The 22,052-nt window shown below is 53.6% G+C and overlaps 2 protein-coding genes across 6 annotated transcripts; both read right to left on the bottom strand.

Moving 5' to 3' along the window:
- Positions 1-548: 548 nt before the first annotated feature.
- Positions 549-8,939, bottom strand: REM2 (RRAD and GEM like GTPase 2). 5 transcript variants are annotated; one of them, XM_064485814.1, is made up of 6 exons: positions 4,832-8,939; positions 4,059-4,202; positions 3,228-3,563; positions 2,910-2,983; positions 1,988-2,195; positions 549-1,663 (listed from the first exon to the last, which is right to left on the bottom strand). In XM_064485814.1, exons 1-6 carry the CDS (start codon positions 4,932-4,934, stop codon positions 1,368-1,370), a joined length of 1,161 nt encoding a protein of 386 aa, XP_064341884.1. In that variant the 5' UTR covers positions 4,935-8,939; the 3' UTR covers positions 549-1,367. The 5 variants fall into 5 exon arrangements, with proteins under 5 accessions (XP_064341884.1, XP_064341885.1, XP_031308585.1 ...); XM_064485815.1 differs by lacking the exon at positions 4,059-4,202 and having other exon boundaries at positions 3,228-3,566; XM_031452725.2 differs by lacking the exon at positions 4,059-4,202.
- A 143-nt stretch (positions 8,940-9,082) lies between these two features.
- LRP10 (LDL receptor related protein 10) lies at positions 9,083-14,747 on the bottom strand. The gene is made up of 7 exons (XM_010989420.3): positions 14,146-14,747; positions 13,695-13,739; positions 13,047-13,182; positions 11,914-12,104; positions 10,786-11,803; positions 10,326-10,455; positions 9,083-10,195 (listed from the first exon to the last, which is right to left on the bottom strand). The coding sequence occupies exons 1-7, from the start codon at positions 14,174-14,176 to the stop codon at positions 9,608-9,610; spliced, it is 2,139 nt and encodes a 712-aa protein (XP_010987722.2). The 5' UTR covers positions 14,177-14,747; the 3' UTR covers positions 9,083-9,607.
- Between the last annotated feature and the right edge of the window lie 7,305 nt (positions 14,748-22,052).

Below are 22,052 nucleotides of genomic sequence, written 5' to 3'. Positions count from 1 at the left end.
CTGCTGCCTCTGCTCCTTTTGTTCAAACTCAGGCAGCAGCAAGTGTGGGTGTTCTCAGGGGAGGCACTGACAGCTTCAGTTCTCACACGGGCCTTGCAGGTGACAGCTGGGGTGGTGGGGCCCTGCCAGGGGTGGTGCAGGCCAACCCCATCACACCCCAGCTGATGGGCCTCCTTTGTGGTTGTGGGCCCCACCTTGAACCAGCCCAGGCCACAGCTCAGTGTAGCTCTGGACACAAAATGTAGCCTCCAGGCTGCTCCTTGCAAAATAAGGGTGGGGTAAGGAGATGGGGACTTGATCCACTGTGTCACTGAGTTACTAAATTACTTCTAGGAGGTCCCTGTTCCTCTCCAGGCCTGTTTTTTTCGCTGGCAGAGGGCAACTGAACCCGTGGTATCTTTAGGGCCTTTTGCACCGTCCTAGACTACTCCAGGACTAAGTCAGTTCTGGAGCCTCTCTAGAGATCTAGGTTCCTTAGTCCTCTGAGCCTGAGTTTTCTTGTCTGTAACAGTTTCCATCTACATTCATCCCTTCCATGGGGGCTTTGAGAACAGAGAGTCAGAGTAAGCAAGTGCAGTAGAAAAATTCTTTATTGAAAAGGAAAAGGTGGTCCCCTGGCTGGTGCCTCCTGGGCCCCGGCCAAATTGGAACTGCCACCGCTCAGCTCTTCACGCTGGCAACTGAAGGCAAAAGTCTGCACACCTTACCTTTAATAACCTTAAAGGGGAAGTGCGGTGGTGAGCCGGTAAACCACAGAATTAATTCTGGAGAACTGCGCTTCCAGGCCCTTGCCTTTAAGAAGTTCTTAAAGGCAAAGTGGACAAGTGCAGCATAAGAGCCAGAACACTTAAGGAAAGTCTCAAAAGCAGCAGCTCCGTGTCTTTACCTTTAAGAATCTCTTAAAGTTGAGGCATATTCGCGCAGAGTACAAAGGTGGAAAACTGTAAAGGAGTCTACAAAGCACTTTTCCAGTTCTTGCTTTTTAGGATCTCTTTACAGGGGAGATGGTCAAGCTCAAATTAATAAAAAACAGAACATCTTGCAGAACTACCTTTCTCCCCTCCAGCCGGAACCCGCCCCGCCCACCGGCCACGGCGCACCCCCGCGGGTCGGCGTCCTTGCCTTCCAGGAGCCCTGGGGCCGGGAGGTAACCGGAGAGCGCGCGGAACGGGTGGGGGCGACACCCGCCGGGGCCTGGGGGCGGGGGGGGGGCCGCCTCCCGCGGTCACTCCAGGGCGTCCCGAGAGTTTTTGGTTTCCTAGACGGTCTTCGCAAGGGAAGCCGGTCGGACCGGGGAGGGGCGGGGCGAGGGGGCGAGCGGAGGGTGCGGTGAGCATGGCGACCGCGGTGACCATGGCGACCGCGGCTCAGAGCACAGAGAGGTCGTGACACGACCTGGAGCGCTGCTTGAAGAACTTGGCGTTGCGCGGCACCAGGTTGGCAAGGAAGCGCTTGGCCTTCTTGGTGAGGCTCTCGCGGCGCGCGGGCGGCGTTGGTCCCTCGGGGCTGCCCCACTCGGGCCGAGGGCCCCCGGCGCGGTTCCGGCCGCGCCGCAGCCGGATCTGGCGCACCGCGCCTTCGAAGAGCTCCCGCGTGTTGTGGTGCAGCGCGGCCGACGTCTCAATGTGCTTGCAGCTCAGTGTCCCTGCCAAATGGCGGCCCTCTGCAGGAAGGGACCTGTTCAGGCGCAAGCCCGCTGCGGGGTGGGGTGGGGGGAGCCTGGGGGGATCCCGGGCGTGCAGTGGAAAGGGACTGGGGCGAGTGAATCTCTCCCAACTGAGAGAACAAGGCAGGGATCAAGTGGAGGGCGGTGGTGGCGCGGAGGGGAAAGAGAAAGCCTTGAGAAGAGGCGAGGTCAAGGGGTGTGAAGAGGAGGGAGTCTCAGGGCCCTAGGGTCAGGAGCGTAGAAGGGCCTTATAGAGAAGAGTTGATCTGGCAGGGAGAGGATCCCAAGAATGCAAGTATGGATGAGATTCAGGATACCCACCCTCTAGAGAGACCTCCCGGGAGCGGGCCAGGTCACTCTTATTTCCAACGAGGATGACAGGCAGGTCGTGGTGGGGCCTCCCAGCCCTGAGCCGTAGCAGGGTCTCTGGAACTTTGGAGAAGCTTCGTCGGTCGGTGACTGAGAAGACGATGAGAAAGGCATCCCCGGTCTGAAGGCAGTGGTCCCGCAGCCACCCCCCTGCATCCCCCTGTAGATGGGCAGAGAGTCGTGGAATGTCAGGGCTGGAGGCATGGGAGAACCTGTCCAGCACCTGCACCTCAAGGATAAGGAACCAGGATGTGAGGGAGAAGCCACCTGCTTAGGACAGCAGAGCTAGTTAATGGCAGAATCTCCATACCCAGAATGTGTTTGTGGAGAAGAGAGGAGTTTGTAATGCGAGCTCCTCGTGGGCAAATGGGGGACATAGGATCCTTGACTAGGGTGGCCCATCCTACTTTCTTATGCTTAAGCTCTTAAAAAATGAATGCTATTCAAGTGTATGTAATCTGGTCTCTCATTTCTGCATAGTAATCATTTATGTCCAAATATTCACAAGCCCCCTTCCGTGACATTTCAGAGCCCTGAGCTCTTGTCTTGTCTAATCAGACTCTTCCAGGCTGAAAAATGTATGGAGGGGGTCAGTTTTAGGGTGTTCAGCCTGGCTTGCAGCTGCAGGGTTTGCCAAATTCAGATTCTAACTTTCCTATGGGTTAGAAGATCCTGGAAATCAGACAGCGGCTCTCAGTGCCACCGTATGCACACTTGTGTGGGCCTTTGCTCTTGAGACAATACATATGAAAGATCAGGTTCCATTACATGTTAAACCCAGGGCCTGCCATCCCACCAGCCTTCAGCCAGACTTTGCCCCTCCTCAACTCTCCCAGGTTTCATCACCTACTTGCAGCCACATCTTAGTTCTCACCTGTTCCCAGATGTCATAAACAACCAGAGTCACTTCTTCCTTATCCACCATGATGCGTCTCTCATAGGTGTCCTCTGTTGGGAAATAAGGACATGTAATAGAGCACATTAGGAGGCTCCCCAACACCTGTAAGACGTGGTAACCGGGGATGCCTGAGATCCCAGCACCAGGGAGCCCCCTCCAGGGAGGTAACTGCAGAAAGCATTGGGACAGCTTCTCTTAGGTTCTAGTCTCCAGGGCTGCTCATGCCTTGAGCTCGTCAGTCCCTCACTAGGGCTCCAGAGGTGCCCTCAACCCTTGCAGGGCTCCCCCAAATACCTGGATTCTCCAGCTCGTGAGCACTGTCTCCCTGGAGACCACCGAAAGTGCCTGCTAGGGTGCTCTTGCCCACGCCGCTCTCCCCCACCAGCATGACTTTGAAGATGCCGTCCTTTTCGGTAGGGGCTGCTTCCCCTGAGCCCAGGGAGTCAGAGGAGCCAGAGGATGAGGCATGAGGTGGCCAGTCAAGTTCATCTACAGCCTGGGCCCGCTGCAGCTGGTGCTTGTAGGGGACAGGCATACTGCCTCTTCGTCTGGGGACCCCCGGGGCGGGGGGTGGCCCGCCACGGTCCAGCCCTGCTAACAGTTTCTCTGGCTTCTTTAGCAGAGTGGCATCTGCTTTGGGAGGGTTTGGGCAAAGAGAAGGAAGCTATGAGTGGGGTAGGCCCAGCTATCTGCAGAGGACTCAGTCCTGGCTGCTCCAGCTTCAGAGGACCAGTCAAGACCATGACCCAGAAGGAGCTGAGAATCTTTGGTCTAACCTCTTCCACTGAACTCCCCCAGAAGCCTGAGCTGCTGGGGGTCCAAAATGCCGAGCTGAAGACTGGTTCCAGTATGGTTCCAGCCACAGCCTGTTCAAAACATACCCCATGCAGGGGAGGCACCTGTGCACAGGCTCACACACCCACTCACACTCCACACTGACACACAGGCACACCCCCAGACTAGGCCTCTGGCCCCGGGGCTGCTCTTGCTAACACAGAGAGGCCTTTCGCTCTCCTGGTTCCTGCACTGGTGATCTCCACACTGCGGAGGGCCCCAGGGGATGAGAAGCTGAAGCTGCTGCCCAGGTTCATAGATAGAGTCAAAAACTTTGTGGAGTGCCTGTACCTGGGAAGGGCCTTCGCTCTTTGAAATGTGTGTGTTGGGTCTCCATGGGTGTGTGAGAGGGGCTGCCTCTTCCCGAGGCCCTGCAGGTAAGCATCCCCCAGTGCACAGTTGTGTGTGAGAATCCTTCTGCACCCCTGGCTGCTTCTGTGAGTCCGAGAGAATATTGTGTTCATGGTGAGGCTGAGAGAATACTGTGTTCATGGTGAGGCTGAGGGAGAGAAGGAGGGAGGGAGAGAGAGAACAAGAGAGCAGGAGCGAGAGGGAGAGTGACAATGCACGGGTCAGGGTAACTGGAGGAGGAACGACAGACACAACAAAGGGGGATGGAGAGAGGCTGGAAATAGCCCAGGATCAATACTTGACTGGCAGCCAGGGCATCCAGGAGCCAGAGAAACCCTTACAACAGGTCCCCAGGGTAGCCCCCTGCCCGTGATTCCCAGGCTCATGGGCTGCCCTTTCTTTCCCCCTTCCCTCCTGCGCATCCCAGCCTCTTGGGAATGAGGCAGACCTAGGGGCTAAGCACCAGTTTCCCCAGTGAAGCCCTGGGTGATGGGTGGGTAAGGGGATATTTAGGCAGTCCCCAGCTGGCCCCTACCCCCACCTCAGCCCAGCCCCAGCCCTAGTGTGGACAGGAGGCTTCCCTACTTCCTGAGTTGCTCTTTCCTCTTGCTGTTTGGGTTTAAGCTTCTTCAACCCCTAGTTCTGACCTCCCCATCAAAGCTTCAGCTCCCACCCCCATAGATTCAGCGAGAACCTGCCAGCTTAGCCCTCACCTGGTGTGGGCGTCCCTGGCGGGGAGGCCTGGTGGCTGCCAGAGGGGCAGAGTGCTGTGGTTTCCGTGTCCGTGTCCATGTCGGTGTCGAGGTCTGTGTGCATCGGTGTGCGTGTGTGCAGCCTGGCGGCTCGCAGCACCCGCTCCCTCTCAGCCGCACAGTCAGCTTTTCCCTTTAAATACCACCCCTCCAGCCCTCCCCCCGACACCTGGGGAAATAGTCCCACCCCCTGATGAGGTCACACATGCTAATGAGCAGTGATGTCAGCGGGATTCCCTCCTTTCTGCACCCCCTTCCTTTGTGTCGCTTCCCTCTGGGAGCATACACACTGTGGAGTCTGCTTAAGACATGAACAGAACAAAGTCAGAGGGGCAGAAGAGACGGGTTCAAAGAAGTGGGGTGAGGGGTCAGTGGATAAGGGAGCTGAGGATGGCAGGAGGCCAGGACCCAGGGCCTGGGCGGTCTTTCTCCAGGAGCTAGGACTGTGTCATTTGTCTCTGCATCCCAGCCCTCCAGCCCAGTGTCCAGCCCAGACTGGGTGCTCTGTGGGTAAATGGAAGGGCTAGAGGCAGAAACCAAAAGAGATGCAGGGACAGGAGGACAGCCAACCTGCTCACCACCAAACTTCCCTACTACCTTCTTCTTCCCAGTACTACCCCTTCTGGGCTAAGACCCACGAAAGTCCCCATTTCCCCGGCCCCTAGGGAGACAGGAGTGATGGCTGCTTTGTTTGGGCCGCTTCATTCTTTTAATAGGTTCTGGTGGGTACAAACCACTGTGGGGACTTCCTCCCCATCTCCCTCCCTGCCAGGCCCACCCACCTTGTGTTAATCAGAGCAGGAAAAAGGGGAGAGACAACTAGCCCTCTAGAAGATGTTCCAATCCCAGGTGGGGGGCCAGGGGCACCAGCCCAACTCTCAGTGCTCTCTGGGGCTGCCCCAGGCCTCCTGGGCTGCACAGGGCAGACACAAGACGATGCCTATGCCTTAGTGGGAAGCTAGGATGTCCGGGCTTCTTTACTGCTCCTTTTCTGCCTCATCCCTTTTGCTTCAGGCTCCCATTTGTCTTCCTTCCTGACACCTCCAAGCATCCACACACACATTTCTGATTTCCTGGCCCCTTCTCACCCCATTTTTGCCAGGTGCTGTACTAAGCACCTTCCTGCATTATCTTCTTTCATCCTCATGACCCTGATGCTCAGAGTGGTAGGTGGGTGGCCTGTGCCCCAAATCAATCATGCAGCTGGAAAATGGGGACACCAGGATTCCCACCCAGAGCATTCCAATGCTAAGAAAAAAAGACTGTTTTTCATCTCTATGCTATGCTGCCTTCCTTGTCTTAAATATTCCAACTGTATCCTATTATTGAGAACATATTTCGATTTTCGGTGGGCTTTTCCAATCAAAGAAGCAAATAGTGATCTTGGGATCACTTGTGCAGTGACACTTTGCTTATCTGGAGGTCAGCTGCAGGGCAACATTGTGGGGTCTAGAAGGAGCAGAAAGAACTCTTAAGCAGCTATAATCCTCATGCACTTCACACATTGGACAGGCTCTCTAGTCCTCAGTCACAGCCCACTTGTCCTTACTTTATTCACAGTTTTAATGTGTCCATGTGTGTTCCTGCGCTCAAAGATTAGAAGCCCACTTACAGCAGCGAGTGACCACTGATAGCCTGACAGCAAGGAGGCAACATCACAGAAGACTTTTAAAGCAGTCATAAGCATTTAAAAAGTGGTCTAAGGTCATCTGGTATTAAGACATATAGCTTCCTTGACACTGTTACAGCTTCTGAAAACACTGCTGTAAAGAAGTCATTGGTTTCTATGAATGACCCTCAGCTATCCAGAAAGATTTATATTTTATTGCAGATGTGCTAAAGATGAGTGTTAGGTTTGACTTCCTTCCAAAATGAGTTTTTAAAGTCATAAGTTGTAAAGGGGTGAACTTTGTGTGTCTGGAATAGTTATTGAGGGGGTAGGATTCCTTTCTAAGATACCAGATAAGAGCGTCAGGTGCTGCAGACCCCAGCGAGGATTCTTGACCGTGACTTCGGCCTGCCCTCAATCGAGCCTTAGGCCAAAGAAGCAGGCTGGGTTTCACCCCGAACCACCAGTTCTCTTTCCACTATAAGAGGCTGTGAACTTGCCCACATCCAGGCTCCCTCAGGAATGGGAGGTCCTGTGGAATAATGGGACAGGGTGAGATTTGGAACCGAGGTGATCCAGGTTTAATTCTGCCTCTCAGTAGAGACTGGGCCAGTCTCATAATTCCTCCGAAGCTGCGCCTGAGCCTGTGAATTGGGGCCGTGATGCCCATGGCACAGTCTTGTGAGGTAAAGGATCTGGCACTCAACAGGTTGCCTGACCACTGGGTGCTCCAACAGCCTCAGGCCATGTGGCTAGGGGTCCCCCTCTTCTCCCAGGGTGGCTTGGAGCTTGGATCAGGCCCAGATTCTGCTCCTTAAGGACTGACTTCTGGTATTTGCTCAGATTATCTCAGATTTGCAGCTTGATTCCCATCTCATAAGTGAGATCGCCTCCTTCCTCCCCATCAAGGGCCTTGACAGGAGTTCCACACCCCTGATACTGGGCACCTTGGATAGTGGTGTCTATCCTGATTTGAAGTCACCTCATTTCATTTTCCATGGTGAATATAATGACAGTTCCCCAATGCTCCACCCTTGCCTAGGTGGGACCCTCTGAGTTTCTCCATTCTGCCTGTACAAGGTCAGTCTCCTCTCCCCGCCAACCTGGGGCTTCACTGAGGCTGACATAGTGTTACTGCTTGTACCTCCTGGAGCACGTACCCAGCACCCAGTGAGCATCTTTCAGGCCCATGAACCTATGTGCCCAGGCCTTCCTAGTGAACTCTTCCCTCAAGTCCTCCCTCCAGCATTCTGAAGCATTCCACCATGAGGGGCATTCTTTTACCTCAAATCTTTGTCCACTTTCAAATTCCAAATACCCCTGGGAGGTGAAAGGTCTGGAGCAGGACAAGGGATGAGAATGTGAGGTAGCAGAGAGGAGCACGGGAGGGGAGGTAGTGGAGGACACGGGAGAGGAAATCAACACTCCCTGCTTCACTGTTCTCACTGGGCCTGACACTGGTGGGACCCAGGGATTGTTTACACTGAGGAAGGCAGGTCCAAAGGGAGAACAGCCAGCAAAGATGAAGACCTCTGGAGCCCCTTCCCCAATCTCTGGAGAGGGTGTGGAATGAAAGGAGCTCGAGCCTTCCCGGAGCCAAGATGCCAGTGTCCCAGGACTGCCCCGGATCCCCTCTCTACCATTTCCCTAGGCTCTTGCTCACTGGCAGGGGAAACACGCAATTAGTGCTGGCGTGAGGATGTTGACAGGGTGTAATCCACAGGGCCCCTCCACCAGAGGGGCAGGGATAGGCCAGGCTAGGCAGGAAAGGTAAGGGCGAGCGTAAGGGGGAACCTGTTTCTCTGGGGACTGGTTCTGTAAGGGAATGGCTCAGTGCTGTTCTTGGGGGCACACCCACCCCCTGGACTTTTTCTAAATTCTTTGTCTTGATTGATTTTCCTTTCACTTTTGTTTGTTTTTCTGATTTTCCTTTTAAACTCTGGGACAGCGGTTACTGTCCTTACCAGAGGCTGGGTCCCAACATTTCCCAGAGATCATTCCCTCCTCTTCCATCACCCTCTCCCATTCTTCGGCTCTGGCCACTGATTACACTCCTGGCCCCTTCTCAGAAAGCCCAGGTCCCTCCTACAGCTCTAGCCGTCACTGTCTGCTTAGTTTACTTATCCTGTGAACTCTCACCCTGCCTATAATTCACAGTTCTATTCCACCTCTGACAGCATTCTTTAAGGTCCAGTTTGGGCTCTCTTCCAGGAGGACCTCTTGGATTTGGCCAAGGTGATGCTATGATATGTGCTCTGCGAATACTCTGTAAATGGGAAGCTTCCCAGCTGCAGTGCCCAGCTGGCTCACAAATTCCTGCCTGGCAGTGAGGGCAAAGGCTTAGTGCTCAGCCCTGGGGTCAGTCACTGTAGAGCTGGGCCCCAGGCAGTGAGTGGAGGTGGAGAGGGTTAGTCTTAGGGTTCCCAGAATTTTTTCACCCTCTGAGTGCCCCACCAGGGCAGGGTGGTTGGACGATAAGCAGGAAGAGGGCAGGAGGTGGAGGGCAGAGCCAAGGCCTTCACAGGGAGGAGCAAGGTGAGGGGAGCATAAGCTGAGATGGGTAGAGAGGCAGGACTCAGGCTCACAGCTCATTTACAAAAATCTTAAATTTCTGATTCCTTTATTTTCAACCTTGGCTTCCTGGGCAATGATTTAGCTATGGAACAAAAGCATTTGTTGTGCTCTTTTTATGAGCCAGGACTTGCAGGCGGGACTACCGTTGGCAAAACCTCAGACCCTGCCCAAATCCTCCCCTTGGAAGCTGGACATCTCCAGCCAGTTGGCATTCTGGTGCTTAAGGCCACTTTTGGATGGGGCTTTGGCAAGGATGGAGTATCCAGGCCTATGACCCTTTAAGAACTTTACTTTTTAAAAACAGCCACCCAAGTGGTGGTGGTGTGGGGTGGGGTGGCGGTGGGCTGTGGTCTCTGGCATGCACAGAGGGGGCTCTGTGTGACCCCTCTTCCTGCCTGAGGGACACCTAACTTTACAGTAGCTACATGGGATCAGTGGGAGGCCCATCAAGTGCCCTCAGACTGAGGGACAGGAGGGAAGTAGTGGAAGGGAAGCTGACCTGCTCTCTAAAGGTTTGTCACTGTGAATAGAGCCCCCAGGGAAGCCGGGTCACCTCAGGCAAGCAGTGGCTCATCCTCCGCTTCAACCACCCAGACCCCTGGCTCAGCCAGTGGCACCAAAAGCACATCGTCCTCATCCTCTGGGGACAGGACTGTCGTGTGGGGTCCGGGTGGGGTCCGGGTTGGTCCTGGGGGCCGCAGGCTGGGCAGGAGGCGGCCTCGCAGGGCCTGCACCACTCCAGACAGCAGTGATGGCTCCAGGGGTGCCACGGGCAGTGGCGCCGGGGCCTCGGGGACAGTAGGGAAGGCTGGAGATGTGCTGGCAGGTGGCAGTGGAGCCTTGACAGGCAGCGGGGGTGCCTGTTCCCCATCCTGCCCACCCACCGCTCCACCCTCACGGGCTGGACCCGTGCTGCCATCTGCGGTCTCGAGGGAAGCAGCAGAAGGTGTGACCTGAGATCTGGTCTCAGGAGTCCGGGCTGGGGGGTTGGTCCGAGGAAGCAGGCCCCAGCGGCGGAGACGGCGCACCAGGCGGCGCATAGAGCGGCCCCGCTGGCGGCGGCGGGCACCTGGGGCACCCCCTGGAGTCATGTCCTGGCGTAAGATCTGTAGCAGAGAACGCAGGTTGCCCAGCACTGAGTTCTGCAAGGAGAGGAGGAAGACAGTGGGGTCAGAGGGGGTGGGGACGGCCAGAAGCCTGAAAGGAGGGTGCGGCGGCAGGACCACAGGGGGCTGGGAGCGGGAGGTGGTCAGGTGGGGGAGGGTGACTTACATCATTAGGGTTCTCTGTAGGGAAGTCCTCTACAGGTGGGATGGCACCCTGGGCAATGAGCTGTCCGTATGAGGGAGGTGCCTGCTGCTGCACTATCTCAGCCTCCATCCGGGAGAGAGGGGCGAAGATGCTGGAAGGGATGAGGGCTGCTCAGTCACAGGTGCTTCCGGCCAGAGCCGCCTGTCTCAGCATGGACAGGCCTCTTCCCTCCATACCCAGACCAGGACTTCCCAAAGTCATCTGGGGTCCCCCACCTTCCTTGAGATTGCTTTCAGGATCTAGACCTGTCCCTCCCTCGGAGAAGCACCCCTGCCCCCAAGCCCGACAACACCAGGAGCCAACCCATAAGCTGGTCACTGGAACCTGTCCCCAGCGTGGGCACCCTCAGGTCTCCTGTGGCTGCACAGGCCTTCTTGCCCTGGGTCCCCACTCCGCCACAGCCAGCTGCACTCCCACTGACCTGTACTCCTGGGTGCGAATGGCATAGAGCTTGCAGGTGCAGCCCAGGGCAATGACCAGCAGCAAGCCACACACCAGGCTGCCGATGACTGCGGCGGTGATGACCTTGCGGGGCAGGGCATAGGAGCAGTCCCACTCATCGCTGCCGTCTGCGCAGTCTGGCTGCCCGTCACACACCCAAGTCTCGTACACACACTTCTCATCCCGGCATCGGAAGTTCCCGGGCTGGCAGTGCCGACAGCGTCTCTCGTCCGCTCCGTCAGCACAGAAGGTCTGGTAGTTGCAGCGGTCAGCAGGCAGGTAGCAGGCTGTGGCACCGGGGCTGCCGGCGGCCCCACAGGGGTAGTGTCCAGGCGGGCAGCTGGGGCAGTTCTCCTCATCCGTGCCATCAGCACAGTCCCACAAGCCGTCGCAGCGCTGAGCCTCGCTGTAGCAGCGCTCACCTAGGCCCTCACTAGCCCCCAAGCCAGAGCCTAGGCCGCAGGGTCGGTCCCAAGGCAAGCAGTAGCCCCGCACATGGTAGGTGGCATTGAAGCCCCGACCACTGCTCCAAGCAACTGTGTGGTAGTCGACGGTGGCCTGGCCGGACAGCGTCTCCACAGTGACGGCCTTACCGTTGCTGAAGTGGGTGAGGCTGCGCAGCAGCCGGAGGGTCTTGGGGGGCCCGGCGCCATCATACACGTGCACTGCATCTCCATAGCCCAGGTCTAGGGCCGTGAAGCGCACTGCCAGGCGCCGGCCGTCATGGGGGTCCAACAGCCAGAGGCAGGACTGGGGGTGGGAGACTGAGGCCAGGTGTGAGTACCCAAGGGAGGAGAAGACCCCATAGAAGTCTTCCAAGGTGTGATTGCAGGGTGGGGTGGGGTCAGGGACTGAGGTCAGGTCAGGGAAGGGGTCTGAGCTGCAACCTGCCTCATCAGAGCCATCACCACAGTCATCAATCCCATCGCAGCGCTGGATGAAGGGCACACAGCGGTGGTTGAGGCACTGGAACTCATCCTGCAGGCACATCAGCCAATCTGCAGAGGCACATGGAGAGGGGCTGTGAAGCACTGGACCTGGTGGGATCCTCCCCTCCTCCCTTCCACTGCCTGTTCTAACATCCCACGGACAGCCTTGTCCAGCTTACCTTGGCTGTAGGAGAGCAAGAAGCCCTGGCCCATGGGTGCTCTGGCCCCGGCATAGCTGTAGGTGATGGTGACGTTGCCTCCAGGCAGCTGCAGGGGGCTGGCAGGGGCCTCGCATAGGGAGATCTGTGGCTGGATGGGGGACCGCAGGATTAAGCGCTCTGAGCCACAGGCCAGGTGCAGTTTTTGGAACCTACAGGGGTGGAAGAGAGCAGGAAGTAAGATACTCTTGACCACTGCCAGCGTCTTCCTCCCCCAGTGTTGTCAGGCCCCTTCTACCCCAGGAAGCACAAATGCCTGCTTATCCATAATCCAGACAGCCAAATGAAAACAGTCCAATTCCTTTGTAAGCAATGGCAATAGCCCTAACAGAGGCCTACAGCACCATGAGACGAGTGCATCCTAGAACCCTTAGGGAAAACTGATTTGTGTTCCGGACCGAGTCAGGACAGATTTATTGCTTTCTTGGTGTTGCAGCTCTGTCACCCAAGTATGGTGTGAGAAGTGACCGGCAGGTACCATACAGTTAATTAACCAGAACTCACCATCCCCTCCCAGTGCCCAGTGGTGAAACCTGAGATCACCATGGCAGTCTGATCCCTCCACCCCAACAACCTCTCCCCAGATTGCCCTCTCCCTTCCCCTACCCTTTTCTGGGTAAACTCATGGGAAGTGAACTGTGTGAAGCAAACAGCCAGGTACTTAACATGGGCCACAACCCCGCAGCCCAACATCAGAGGGGCCCAGTGAGACCTGGACTGTTTAAAAGATCTGGGGAGGCTAAGGAAGGTTCTAAGCTAATGAAGGAACAGCTCTGACTCCCAGGTAAGGATGTGTAATGGACTGAAGGACCTCTCAGAACAGCCACATTTGAGCCCAAGGACTGTTTCTAGAGTGACTATCGTCCTTCAGGGATGACAGGACCCGAGCTAGATGTCCACTCCAGCCCAGCCCCAATTCACTGTGTCTGGTCCAGAATAAGCCAGGCTTTTAGGGCAGACTAGGCCAAATCTAATTCTACTCTTCCCCCTGTTGACAGGGTTGGAAATTCCATGGAGCAGTGATCCCTGAAGGCTTTTCCATGGCAGAGGAGGAGGCGTGGGGCAAAGGAATAGGGTCTTGCCCTGCTTCTCACCTGACTGTTACAGTCTGCTCCTTGCTGCCCAGGATAAGCCAGGTGCAGTTGGCAGGGGAGCTGCGGCTGTCCCGGCCCACTGGCCTCTGTAAGGTGCCCTGCACTTCCAAGAGCACCGCCGGGGGGTCCTCACAGGCTGGAGAGAGAGGAAGGTAGGGACACTGGTCGACAGCCTCTTAACCATCCCACCCTTCCTCAGGCTTGAGGCCTCCAAGGGATTGGACTCTTCCAGAAGGAGCAGAGAAGCTCCCCTGCCCCAGCCACACACACTCCAGAGCCACAATCTTCAATGGGCCCCCTCCTCTCCACACTCATCATAGTTCCACCTGAAGTATCAACACCACAAACAATATGAGGTCTGCTTTGTGCCAGTCACTGGGCTAAGAGAACAGGAAATACTGCTTCCCTCAAGGAGACTACATTTTGGCTAGACAGATCAAGCAAGGATATTTGGGTGGGGGGGGGTTGTTGAACAAAACTACCAGGAGAGGGTTCATGCTGGCTCTGTCTCCCCATCTGTAAAATAAAGGGTGGATGATCTCCACTCTAAAACTATGGTACCAGAAGAATTCAAGGACAAGAGAGTCTTTCCCTTGGGTCCTCCCTCATTACCAAGCCCGCGGGACCCCAGGGGCATCCTCTACTCACCAGGATTTGGGAAAATGATCCGATCTGGGTGGGCCAGAGCGCCTCCTAGAGGAAGAGCGAGAAAGGGCAAGAGTCACGCTTTGGAATTTTCTTCACCTGAGCAACTCAAGGAGGAAAGGGAGCTGAGACTTCCGGGTAGTTTACGGAAGGGGTGGTGGGGAGCAGAGGAAGGCAGCGGTGTGTGACCTCGAAGGAAAGTCGGCAGCACGGCCTGTTGGGGTGGGTACAGTGATCTGCGGAGGCCAGAGGGAGGATGAGGGGTGAGGGAAGCGGGTGGAAATTTCCGAGGGCTTGGGGCAGGCAGCGCCGGGGGCAGTGGCAGGGGGTGGGGGACACGGGCAGACAGGGTAGGGTGAGGGGCCGCGTAGGAAGAAGGGAGCTAGAGCCCCTGAGCCCGGTAACAGCCCCGGGAGCGGGGTGCCGGGCGAGTAGTCTCGTTTCGGTTTCTTACCGAGGAGTAAGAGGAGGATGGCCGGCGGCATCGTGAGCCGTCCAGAGGTGCGGGAAGAGTCCCAGAGCTTCGGTCGTCTAGCCAGTGGGGAGGCGGCGCCGCTCCGGGCGTCCAGGCCCCCCAGTGCCGCCTCCCCTAGGGGGCTCCATGGCCCGGGCTCCTCGACCGAAGCTCTGGATGCCAGGGCTGGGGGCGAGTGGGAGGTGGCGGCGTCCCGGGAGCAGGGGCGGTGCCTCTCGCCAACTTCAGAGTTGTTTTCCCCGGCCGCCGCCGCGCTCTCTCCCGAGGCTGGCCCCCAAAGCCCTGGGAGTAGGCTCGAGGCCCCGCGCTGGGGTGCGTCCTCGCCTAGAGCCCGCCCGCAGGCCGCGAACGATCCGGTCCAGGCCTGTCCGCCACCTGCCGGGGCTTGAGGCCACTTCCTCTTTGGGCCAAACTTTGCCGACTGTCAGCCCCCAGGGCCGGCCCGGGCGCAGCTCAACTTCTCCAGCGCGTCCAGCCCGCGGAATGCGGCAGGGGAGCGGGGAGGGGGACTGGCGACTCAGCCGAGCTCCTCGGCCCTGGCCCAGGCGGTACCCTAGGCCAGCCCAGGGGTTGGAGGAGCCGGGGCGGAGGGAGGGGGCGGGTGACGAGTCTTGCCCCACCCCTGCCAATCAACGCGCTCGCCCCGCCCACCTACCCGCCTTAACCCCTTTCCGGTCCTACGAGCTCTAGTCACACGGGCTCTTAAGGCGCTCAGCCGCCACTTTTAACTCTGCTTTGTTTAGTCCTTTCCGTGTAACACATTTGTTACAGGACACGTTTGTCAAAGGGCAACTTCTTATTCTGTAACTGCCATGTTTTTCCTTTGTATCCTTAAGCTCTCAGTACTTATCTTGTCCCAGTGTCTGAGATCCGGTAGCACTTTTTGTCGTGCGCCTCTATTAGAGCAATTACCACACGGTGTTATAACAATTTGTTTACTCGTCTTTCCCGCCCCCGCCCCGCCCCTTCTCTGGAAACTGAAACTTCCTGTAGGTTGGGGCCTAGACTGTTTACCTTTGTACCCACAAGGCTTCTCTCCTGATGAGACACAGTAATTCAGGAAGCGAATAGAATAATTGTGCCTTAGCCACTTGCTGGCTATGTGACCTTGAGAAAATTGCTTAACCTCTCTGTGCTTCTCAATTGTAAAATAGCGTTAATAATAGTACAACTCTCTCGTAAGGTTGTTGTCAACATTTAGGGAGATAATGCAAGTTGAGCATATAGGAAATGCTCCATACCTGCTAACAATTATTATTATTAGTCACAAGAGATACTTCTAATTTATGTGAGCTTGGGGTTACCAATTTCCTGTGGCACTTAACAGATAATAATAGTAAACGATAACAATAGCAAATACTTCTGGGGCTTTTTTTTTTTTTTTTCCACACTTCAGGCAAAGATCTAAGCATTTTTCAAGTATTTGCTCTTTTAATCGTCTCCATAGACTTGTGAGGTAAATATTATTGTTACTCCCATGTTACAGATAAGGAAACTCAGGCACAGGGGTTAAGTATTTTGCTCACGATTATGGACGTAGTAAATGCTGAAACAAGGGTTTGAACCTAGGCTATCTGGCTCTGGACAGAGTGTACATTCAGGTCCATACTACTCTCTCCTGTCTACAAATGTTACAGTTTTCTGTTCATGACATTTGTTGTTGACATCAGTTTTGATGTATTCCAAACTGGGACCTCAGCAGGCCTGAAGCTATAGACTTGGCCATAAAAAGGCCCTTCTTCCACTTGGACCTTGGTCCCATGCCAAGGAAACTTGGTCCCTTGGTCTCTCTACACACCACACTGCACCCTTAGGATGAATGAGGGATGAAATAGAACCGTAAATGTGGGAGGAAGATGCTGAGTAAAGGGAAGCAGGGCAAAGAGGTTGGGGAAATTAATAACACTTAATCCTAATGGCGATCATGGAGGTTTTAGTTGAGTGTTGACTGTTCTCTATGCTGAGTACTTGGTGGATGCCCAGAACTCTTAAGATTTCACTTTAACTTCAAGGAGTGTATAGTCTAGTTGGAAAGAGATACATGAATAAAGAGATAGTCATGGGAGGTACCCATGGGAATGAGCTTGTGGGGAATTTAGAAATGAATTTAGAAATGAAGCAGGAAAAGTGTTGGTTAGATGGAAAGAGTTGTAGGGGGCAGGAGGAGGAGGAAGGGAACCTGCGGTCTGGGATGCTGAATAAACGTAAGATTTGCAAAAAAAAAAAAAAAAAACAAAAGCAAAAAAAAACAAAGAAAAAAATTAGATCTAGGTTGCTGGGAGCAATCATCATCATCATTGGGAAGAAATGGCACTAGGGTAGAGCAAACTTCTGTCCTCTACATGTTTATTAGAGTGCCTTCCAAATGCAAGGCACTATGCAAGACACTGGGGATTAATATTTAAGAGTGAATTCAAGCCAAAAGAAGATAGGAAAAAATTAAAGAGGACCTAGGTTCTTATAATGAGTTTAAGCTTTATCTAGTTTAGTGAGTTTAAATTCCAGGCTTATATAAATCACACCCTAGATCATCAAGTATATTGAGAAATGGGTCTGTGGAGATGTTCTTGGGAATCTTTGAGGAATTTGTGAAAAATAGTGGAAGGAGTGGACAATGGGAAGATATTTGATCTTCAAAATGACAATATGTGTGGGAGGTTATAGCTTAGTGGTAGAGTGTGTGCTTAGCATGCATGAGGTCCTGGGTTCAATCCTCAGTACCTCCATTAAAATAAATAAATAAGCCTTATCACCCCCCCCAAAAAAATAAGTTAAAAAATTAAAATTTAAAAAAGAAAAGACAATATCTAAGTTTTATAGAGTACTCACCATATGTAGGCACTCTTCTAAGCACTGCACATCTCATTTAATCCTCATCACACATCCAGGAAGTAGGTGTTGTTTTTGTCCTCATTGTATAATTGAAGAAACTGAGTCATAGATAGGTTAGATCATTTGCTCAAGATCAAACTACTACCCTGTGCAGGAGCATGTTTGTGTCGCCCTCCCCACTCCCCCCACCCCAAATTCATATGTTGATTTTCTAACCTCCAAAGATGATCGTATTAGGAGGTAGGCCCTTGGGAGATGGCGTAAGTCATAAAGTGGAGCCCTGAGAATGAGGCTGATGCCTAATAAAACAGGGTCCAGGAAGAGGGCCCTCACTGGAAGGCGACTATACTGGCATCTTGATCTTAGGCTTCCCAGCCTCCCGAACTGTGAGCAATAAATTTCTGTTGTTTATAAGCTACCCAGTTGACTGTATTTTGTTATAGCAGCCTGAAGGGACTAAGACAGAAACTTGGTACAGAGAAGTTGGGGTGCTGCGGTAACAAATACATAAAAATGTGGAAGCAGCTTTAAAACTGGGCAATGGGCAGAGGCTGGAAGACTTTGGAGGTGCTTGCTAGAGAAAGGCCACATTGCCGTGAATGGACTGTTAAGGGTGATTCTTGGGAGGGCTCAGAAGAGGAGAGCTACAGAGAGAGCCTCAGTCTCTCACAGAATACCTAAGTGAACAGGTTGTTGGTGGAAATATGGATGGCAAAGTTTATTCTGATGAGGTCTCAGATGGAGATGAAGAATGCATTGTTGGAAACTGGAGGAAAGGCGATCTTTGTTCTAAAGGGGCAAAGAGCTTGGTTGAATTGTGTTCTTGTCCTAGTGTTTGGTGGAAGGTAGAACTTGTGAGGAATGAAATTGGACATTTGGCTGAAGAAACTTCTAAGCAAAGTGTTGAGGAAGCAGCCTGATTTCTCTTGAGTGCTTATAGTAAAGGAGGAAAATAATTTAAAGGTGGAATTGTTCATCAAAAAGGATGCAGAGCTTAAATATCTGGAAAATTCTTATCCCTATCTAACATACTCTATTTTACTCATTTATCGTGTTTATTCCCTGCTCCACTCACAAGAATATAAGTTCCACGGGGGCAAGAATATAAGTTCCTAGATCTATATTGGTTTACTGGTGAATCCCCATTGCCAAAAGCAATGTCTGGCAAAAAGCAGGTAGGTACTCAGTAAATGTTGAATGAATGAATGAATCAGTGACTGCCAGTCACAGGCATCACATGGATTATATCTCTTAATCTACTCAACTACTCTTTGAATTATTAGTCCCACTTTATTTATTTTTAATGGAAGTACTGGGGATTGAACCCAGAACCTTGTACATGCTAAGCAGGTGCTCTACCTCTGAGCTATACCCTCCCGATAGCCCCGCTTTAAAGATGAGGAAAATAAAGCTCAGGGAGGATACAGAACTTGCCGAAGGTCATCCCACCAGTAAGGCGTAAAGGCTGGGTCCAAACCCAGGTTGTGTAACTCCAGAGTCCTTGTCCTAACCACGGTGTGATACTGCTTCTCTGTGTACGGGAAGCTCTGTTTTAAAAGATTGAGAAAATAATTTAATCCAGAGGAGGGTGATAGGAATGGTGAGGGGGTTTCTAAGCCAAGCTGTATGATAAACTGTTTACGGAATGAGAAAGGAACTGGAATGAAGCAAAAGAAGCTTAATTTTCATGAGGGATTGTACACATGAAAACTAGATCCAAATATTTGAAGAGCTGTAGTGTGGAACAAGAATTTGTTTATTCTATACAGTCTGAAGGGCAGAAACTGGAATTAACGGGATGAATAAAGACAGTCTCTGCTTGGTACAGAAGCCGAGGGCATGGGTAGTGTTGATGCAGGGGATGCCAGTCCTAGGCCATCAGGGCTCCTTGACAACCCTGGGACTTGTGGATTTTAGGATGGCAGAACTTCCCAGAAGACAGGGGCAATGGAGCTTCTCAAAGCGAGTTGTGTTAGACGCTAACATGAGGCCAAAGAAAGTGAAAGCAGAGAAAAGGCCTGGGGTGGGAAGAGAGCAGTCACGAAGGCTTTTTGGGGAGAAGTTTCAGTAAATGCCTGGTTGGGATGCACATGTGGAGGCTGGGTTAAAAAGAAATGGCTGGGGAAGGAATGCAGACAGCTTTTGAAAAACCTTGGCTTGAGAGAAAAGGGGAAAATGAGAAAAATCATTCAAGACTGCAGCAGTATCCAGGAGAGCTTTTCAAGATGGGGAAACCTCTAGGTTTGAAGGGAATGGGGATTGAAGACTCTACCATATGGTGACAGGAGCAAGGTGCCCTGTGCTTTGGAAAGAATGAGATGCAGGGTTGGGGACACTCCTTGGAGGACTGAGAGCGACTTCAGTTGTGTCCATTTTGGGGGCCTCTGGCATATTGAAAAATTAAACACTAAGGCGGTTTTGGAAATGTTGGCTGTATTTTAAATGTTTATATTTAACAAATGAAAACTTTTAGCACAAAGAAGGTAATAACATAGTGATATTCACAAAACACCTACAGGCATTTTTTTTTAAACTACAAAATGTCAGAGCTTTATAAATGTGAGATGGGGATTAAAGGAGTCTCCAAGCCTCAAGATGCAGATGAAGTTAGGAGGGTGGGTGCACATTAGAGGCCCCCCAAGAGGCTTGGGCATACTTCCAAAGGCCTGAGAGAAGTGGCACAGAAATGTCCCACTCTCAGGTAAAGGAGTCCCAGAGTCCCGCTTGCCTTGGTCAGAGGGAGTTCTGCCCTAGCATTCTGAGGCCCAGGAGTGCAGACTCACCTGGACGCTGACCTTGAAGAGCTCAGGGGACAGGCATCCTAGAGGGATCCGCATCTGAGGTGTCCACAGGAGGGCAGTGTGGCAACTCCAAGGAGCTCTGGGGACAAGGCCCTAGCGCCTCCCTTGCTTTCTCTCTCAGACCCTCAGTCCTGCACCCTCTCCACTCCCTCTTCCTGGAGTTGTTCAAGGGCTGTTCACCAACCCCCCGCAGAGGGACAGCCCATGGAAACTCTGACTTTTCTCTCTCTGCTGCTGGAAGATGAAGGCTTGTCATCCTGTATCACCGTAGTCCCACCCCTTTAAGTACAGGTGTCCTGGGCGGAAGCATGGAAAGTGGAAAGGGGGATGGGACAGGCGGGTGGTATTGGAGCCCTGGGTGTTGTTGGCTTTGCCCTGGCCTCTGTTCTTCGGGCTTGGTTTGCAGTGCCAACACCCAGCACAAGGGGGCGCTACCACCCTGCAAACCCTGTCCAGATGGTCTCTGCTGCAGAGGGGCTGCGCCCAGCCAGAGGGAATGGGGGTGGGTGTTCCTCCGGGCCCCTTCGCCAGCTTTCCTCCACCCAGAGCTTGTGTGCAGTTTCATGCAGGCCTGGGGTGCAGGGTACATCTGGAGCACAGGCGAGTAGACTGGAGGAGAGACTTCAGGGACACCTGGCACGGAGCTTGAGGGTGCAAGGAAAGAGGCCTCCCTGCTGGGTGCTCCAGGGTCCAGGTGCAGGCTGCTCTGGGAGTGCAGTCTGAAAGATTGGTGTTTCCAGAAGAGCTGGGCCAACACAGCCCAATTAGGGACCGTTCCCAGGTTAAGTGCAGGCTGTGGGGGAGGGGTGGCACTTAAGGGGGAGACGGATAGGGACGAAGCAGTTGTTCTGGAGTTATGAACCTCTGTACTTCGATAGGTTTTCTTTCTTTTTTTTTTTAGATCTTTTAAAGATTGAGGTGAAATATACAGTAAAATTCAAAGAATGTAATGAACTTAAGTGTACAGCTTAATGCTTTTAAAACCTATATATTCTCTATGTATACACATACATACGTCCATACGTATACAACACTTACGTGTTCACAGCTGCAGTTATTTGCGTATGTTTATCACAGCTCTCACTGGCAAATAAAGTCAAAAACTTTTATCAAACTCTCATGAGCCTAGCACCATCCTACTCTTTTGTAAGGAAGTGAGTGAGGACAGAACATGTGTCTGGTGGCCGTGATGGGGTCAGAATTATTATGAATCATAGTCATTCCTCGACAGAACTGTACCACCAGTGACTCGGAGGGCGGCAGCCGGCTGTGCGATCTACCTGCAGTGGCCATATTTTTGGAATCCAAAGTGGGATGAGTTGTCTGCTGGGTCTGATATGAACCTCAGGAAGATATTATTGGATCCAGGCTATTCGGTCAGGGCAGCCGCGTTCCGAGCACAGAGCCAGGCACGAGCGGCCAAGGAGAGCGTTTCTGGGAACTGATCTTGCTCTCTGGCCTGGTGCTACATGTCTCTGGAAGCTGCACGAAGGGTGACGTCTTTGACCACAGGCTGGATCAAAATGAGCTGGAGCCTGTCGCGTGCGTGTGAATCTGCTGGGTCCTTCGGAGGCACCCATCTTTTCCCTGCTTTGTGGTCAACCTGGCCTTGCCCCACCCAGACCCCATCCTGTCCCAAATCAGGGAAGTGCCCCTAGCGGGAAATGAAGTGAGTGGGCAGGATGTGACCCATGGTGAGGCAGCTACCAGACCTGGCCTGGTCCCTGAGTCAATGAGCTACTTCAGGTTCTCTCAGGAAGCCCTTCCGCCAATTCACTACAGTGGGGACACCTCTTCTTTCCCTCCACTGCCCCTCCCTATCCAGGTGTGAGTCTTTGGGAGCAGGAAGCTGGTCTCCTCCTCCTCTAAGCTATGAAGGGCCCATGAAGGAATAGGGGAAACTGGGAAGACCCAGCCTCAACCTGGAGGCAGTGGGGGCTGCTCCCTTGGGGTGTAGTGACTGCCTGGCCTGGGGTCCCTGATCCTGTTGTGGAACCCCGGGGTCCAGGCCTGGTGAGGGACAGAGGAGGACAGAGGGGGCTGGGCCTGCCCAGGGAAGGCTGGCCTGGAAGGCACCCAGCCACCGGCCCGGGGCCAGCCGGGGTGGAAAGTATGTGTGTGAGCTCATTTGGAAGGTGGCTTCTGGCCAGTCAGGCCTGCCTCCTTTCCAGGCCCTGGCTGCCCAGCCCCCTTGAAGGCTGCCTCTGGGTCTCTCTAGTCTCCCAAGACTGTCTGAGGGAGGACAGAAACCCC

This window comes from Camelus dromedarius, chromosome 5 (assembly GCF_036321535.1).
Source record: "Camelus dromedarius isolate mCamDro1 chromosome 5, mCamDro1.pat, whole genome shotgun sequence".
Taxonomy (NCBI): Eukaryota; Metazoa; Chordata; class Mammalia; order Artiodactyla; family Camelidae; genus Camelus; species Camelus dromedarius.
Note: the sequence above shows the minus strand (reverse complement) of the source record. Positions and strands in the feature narration are given on the sequence as shown.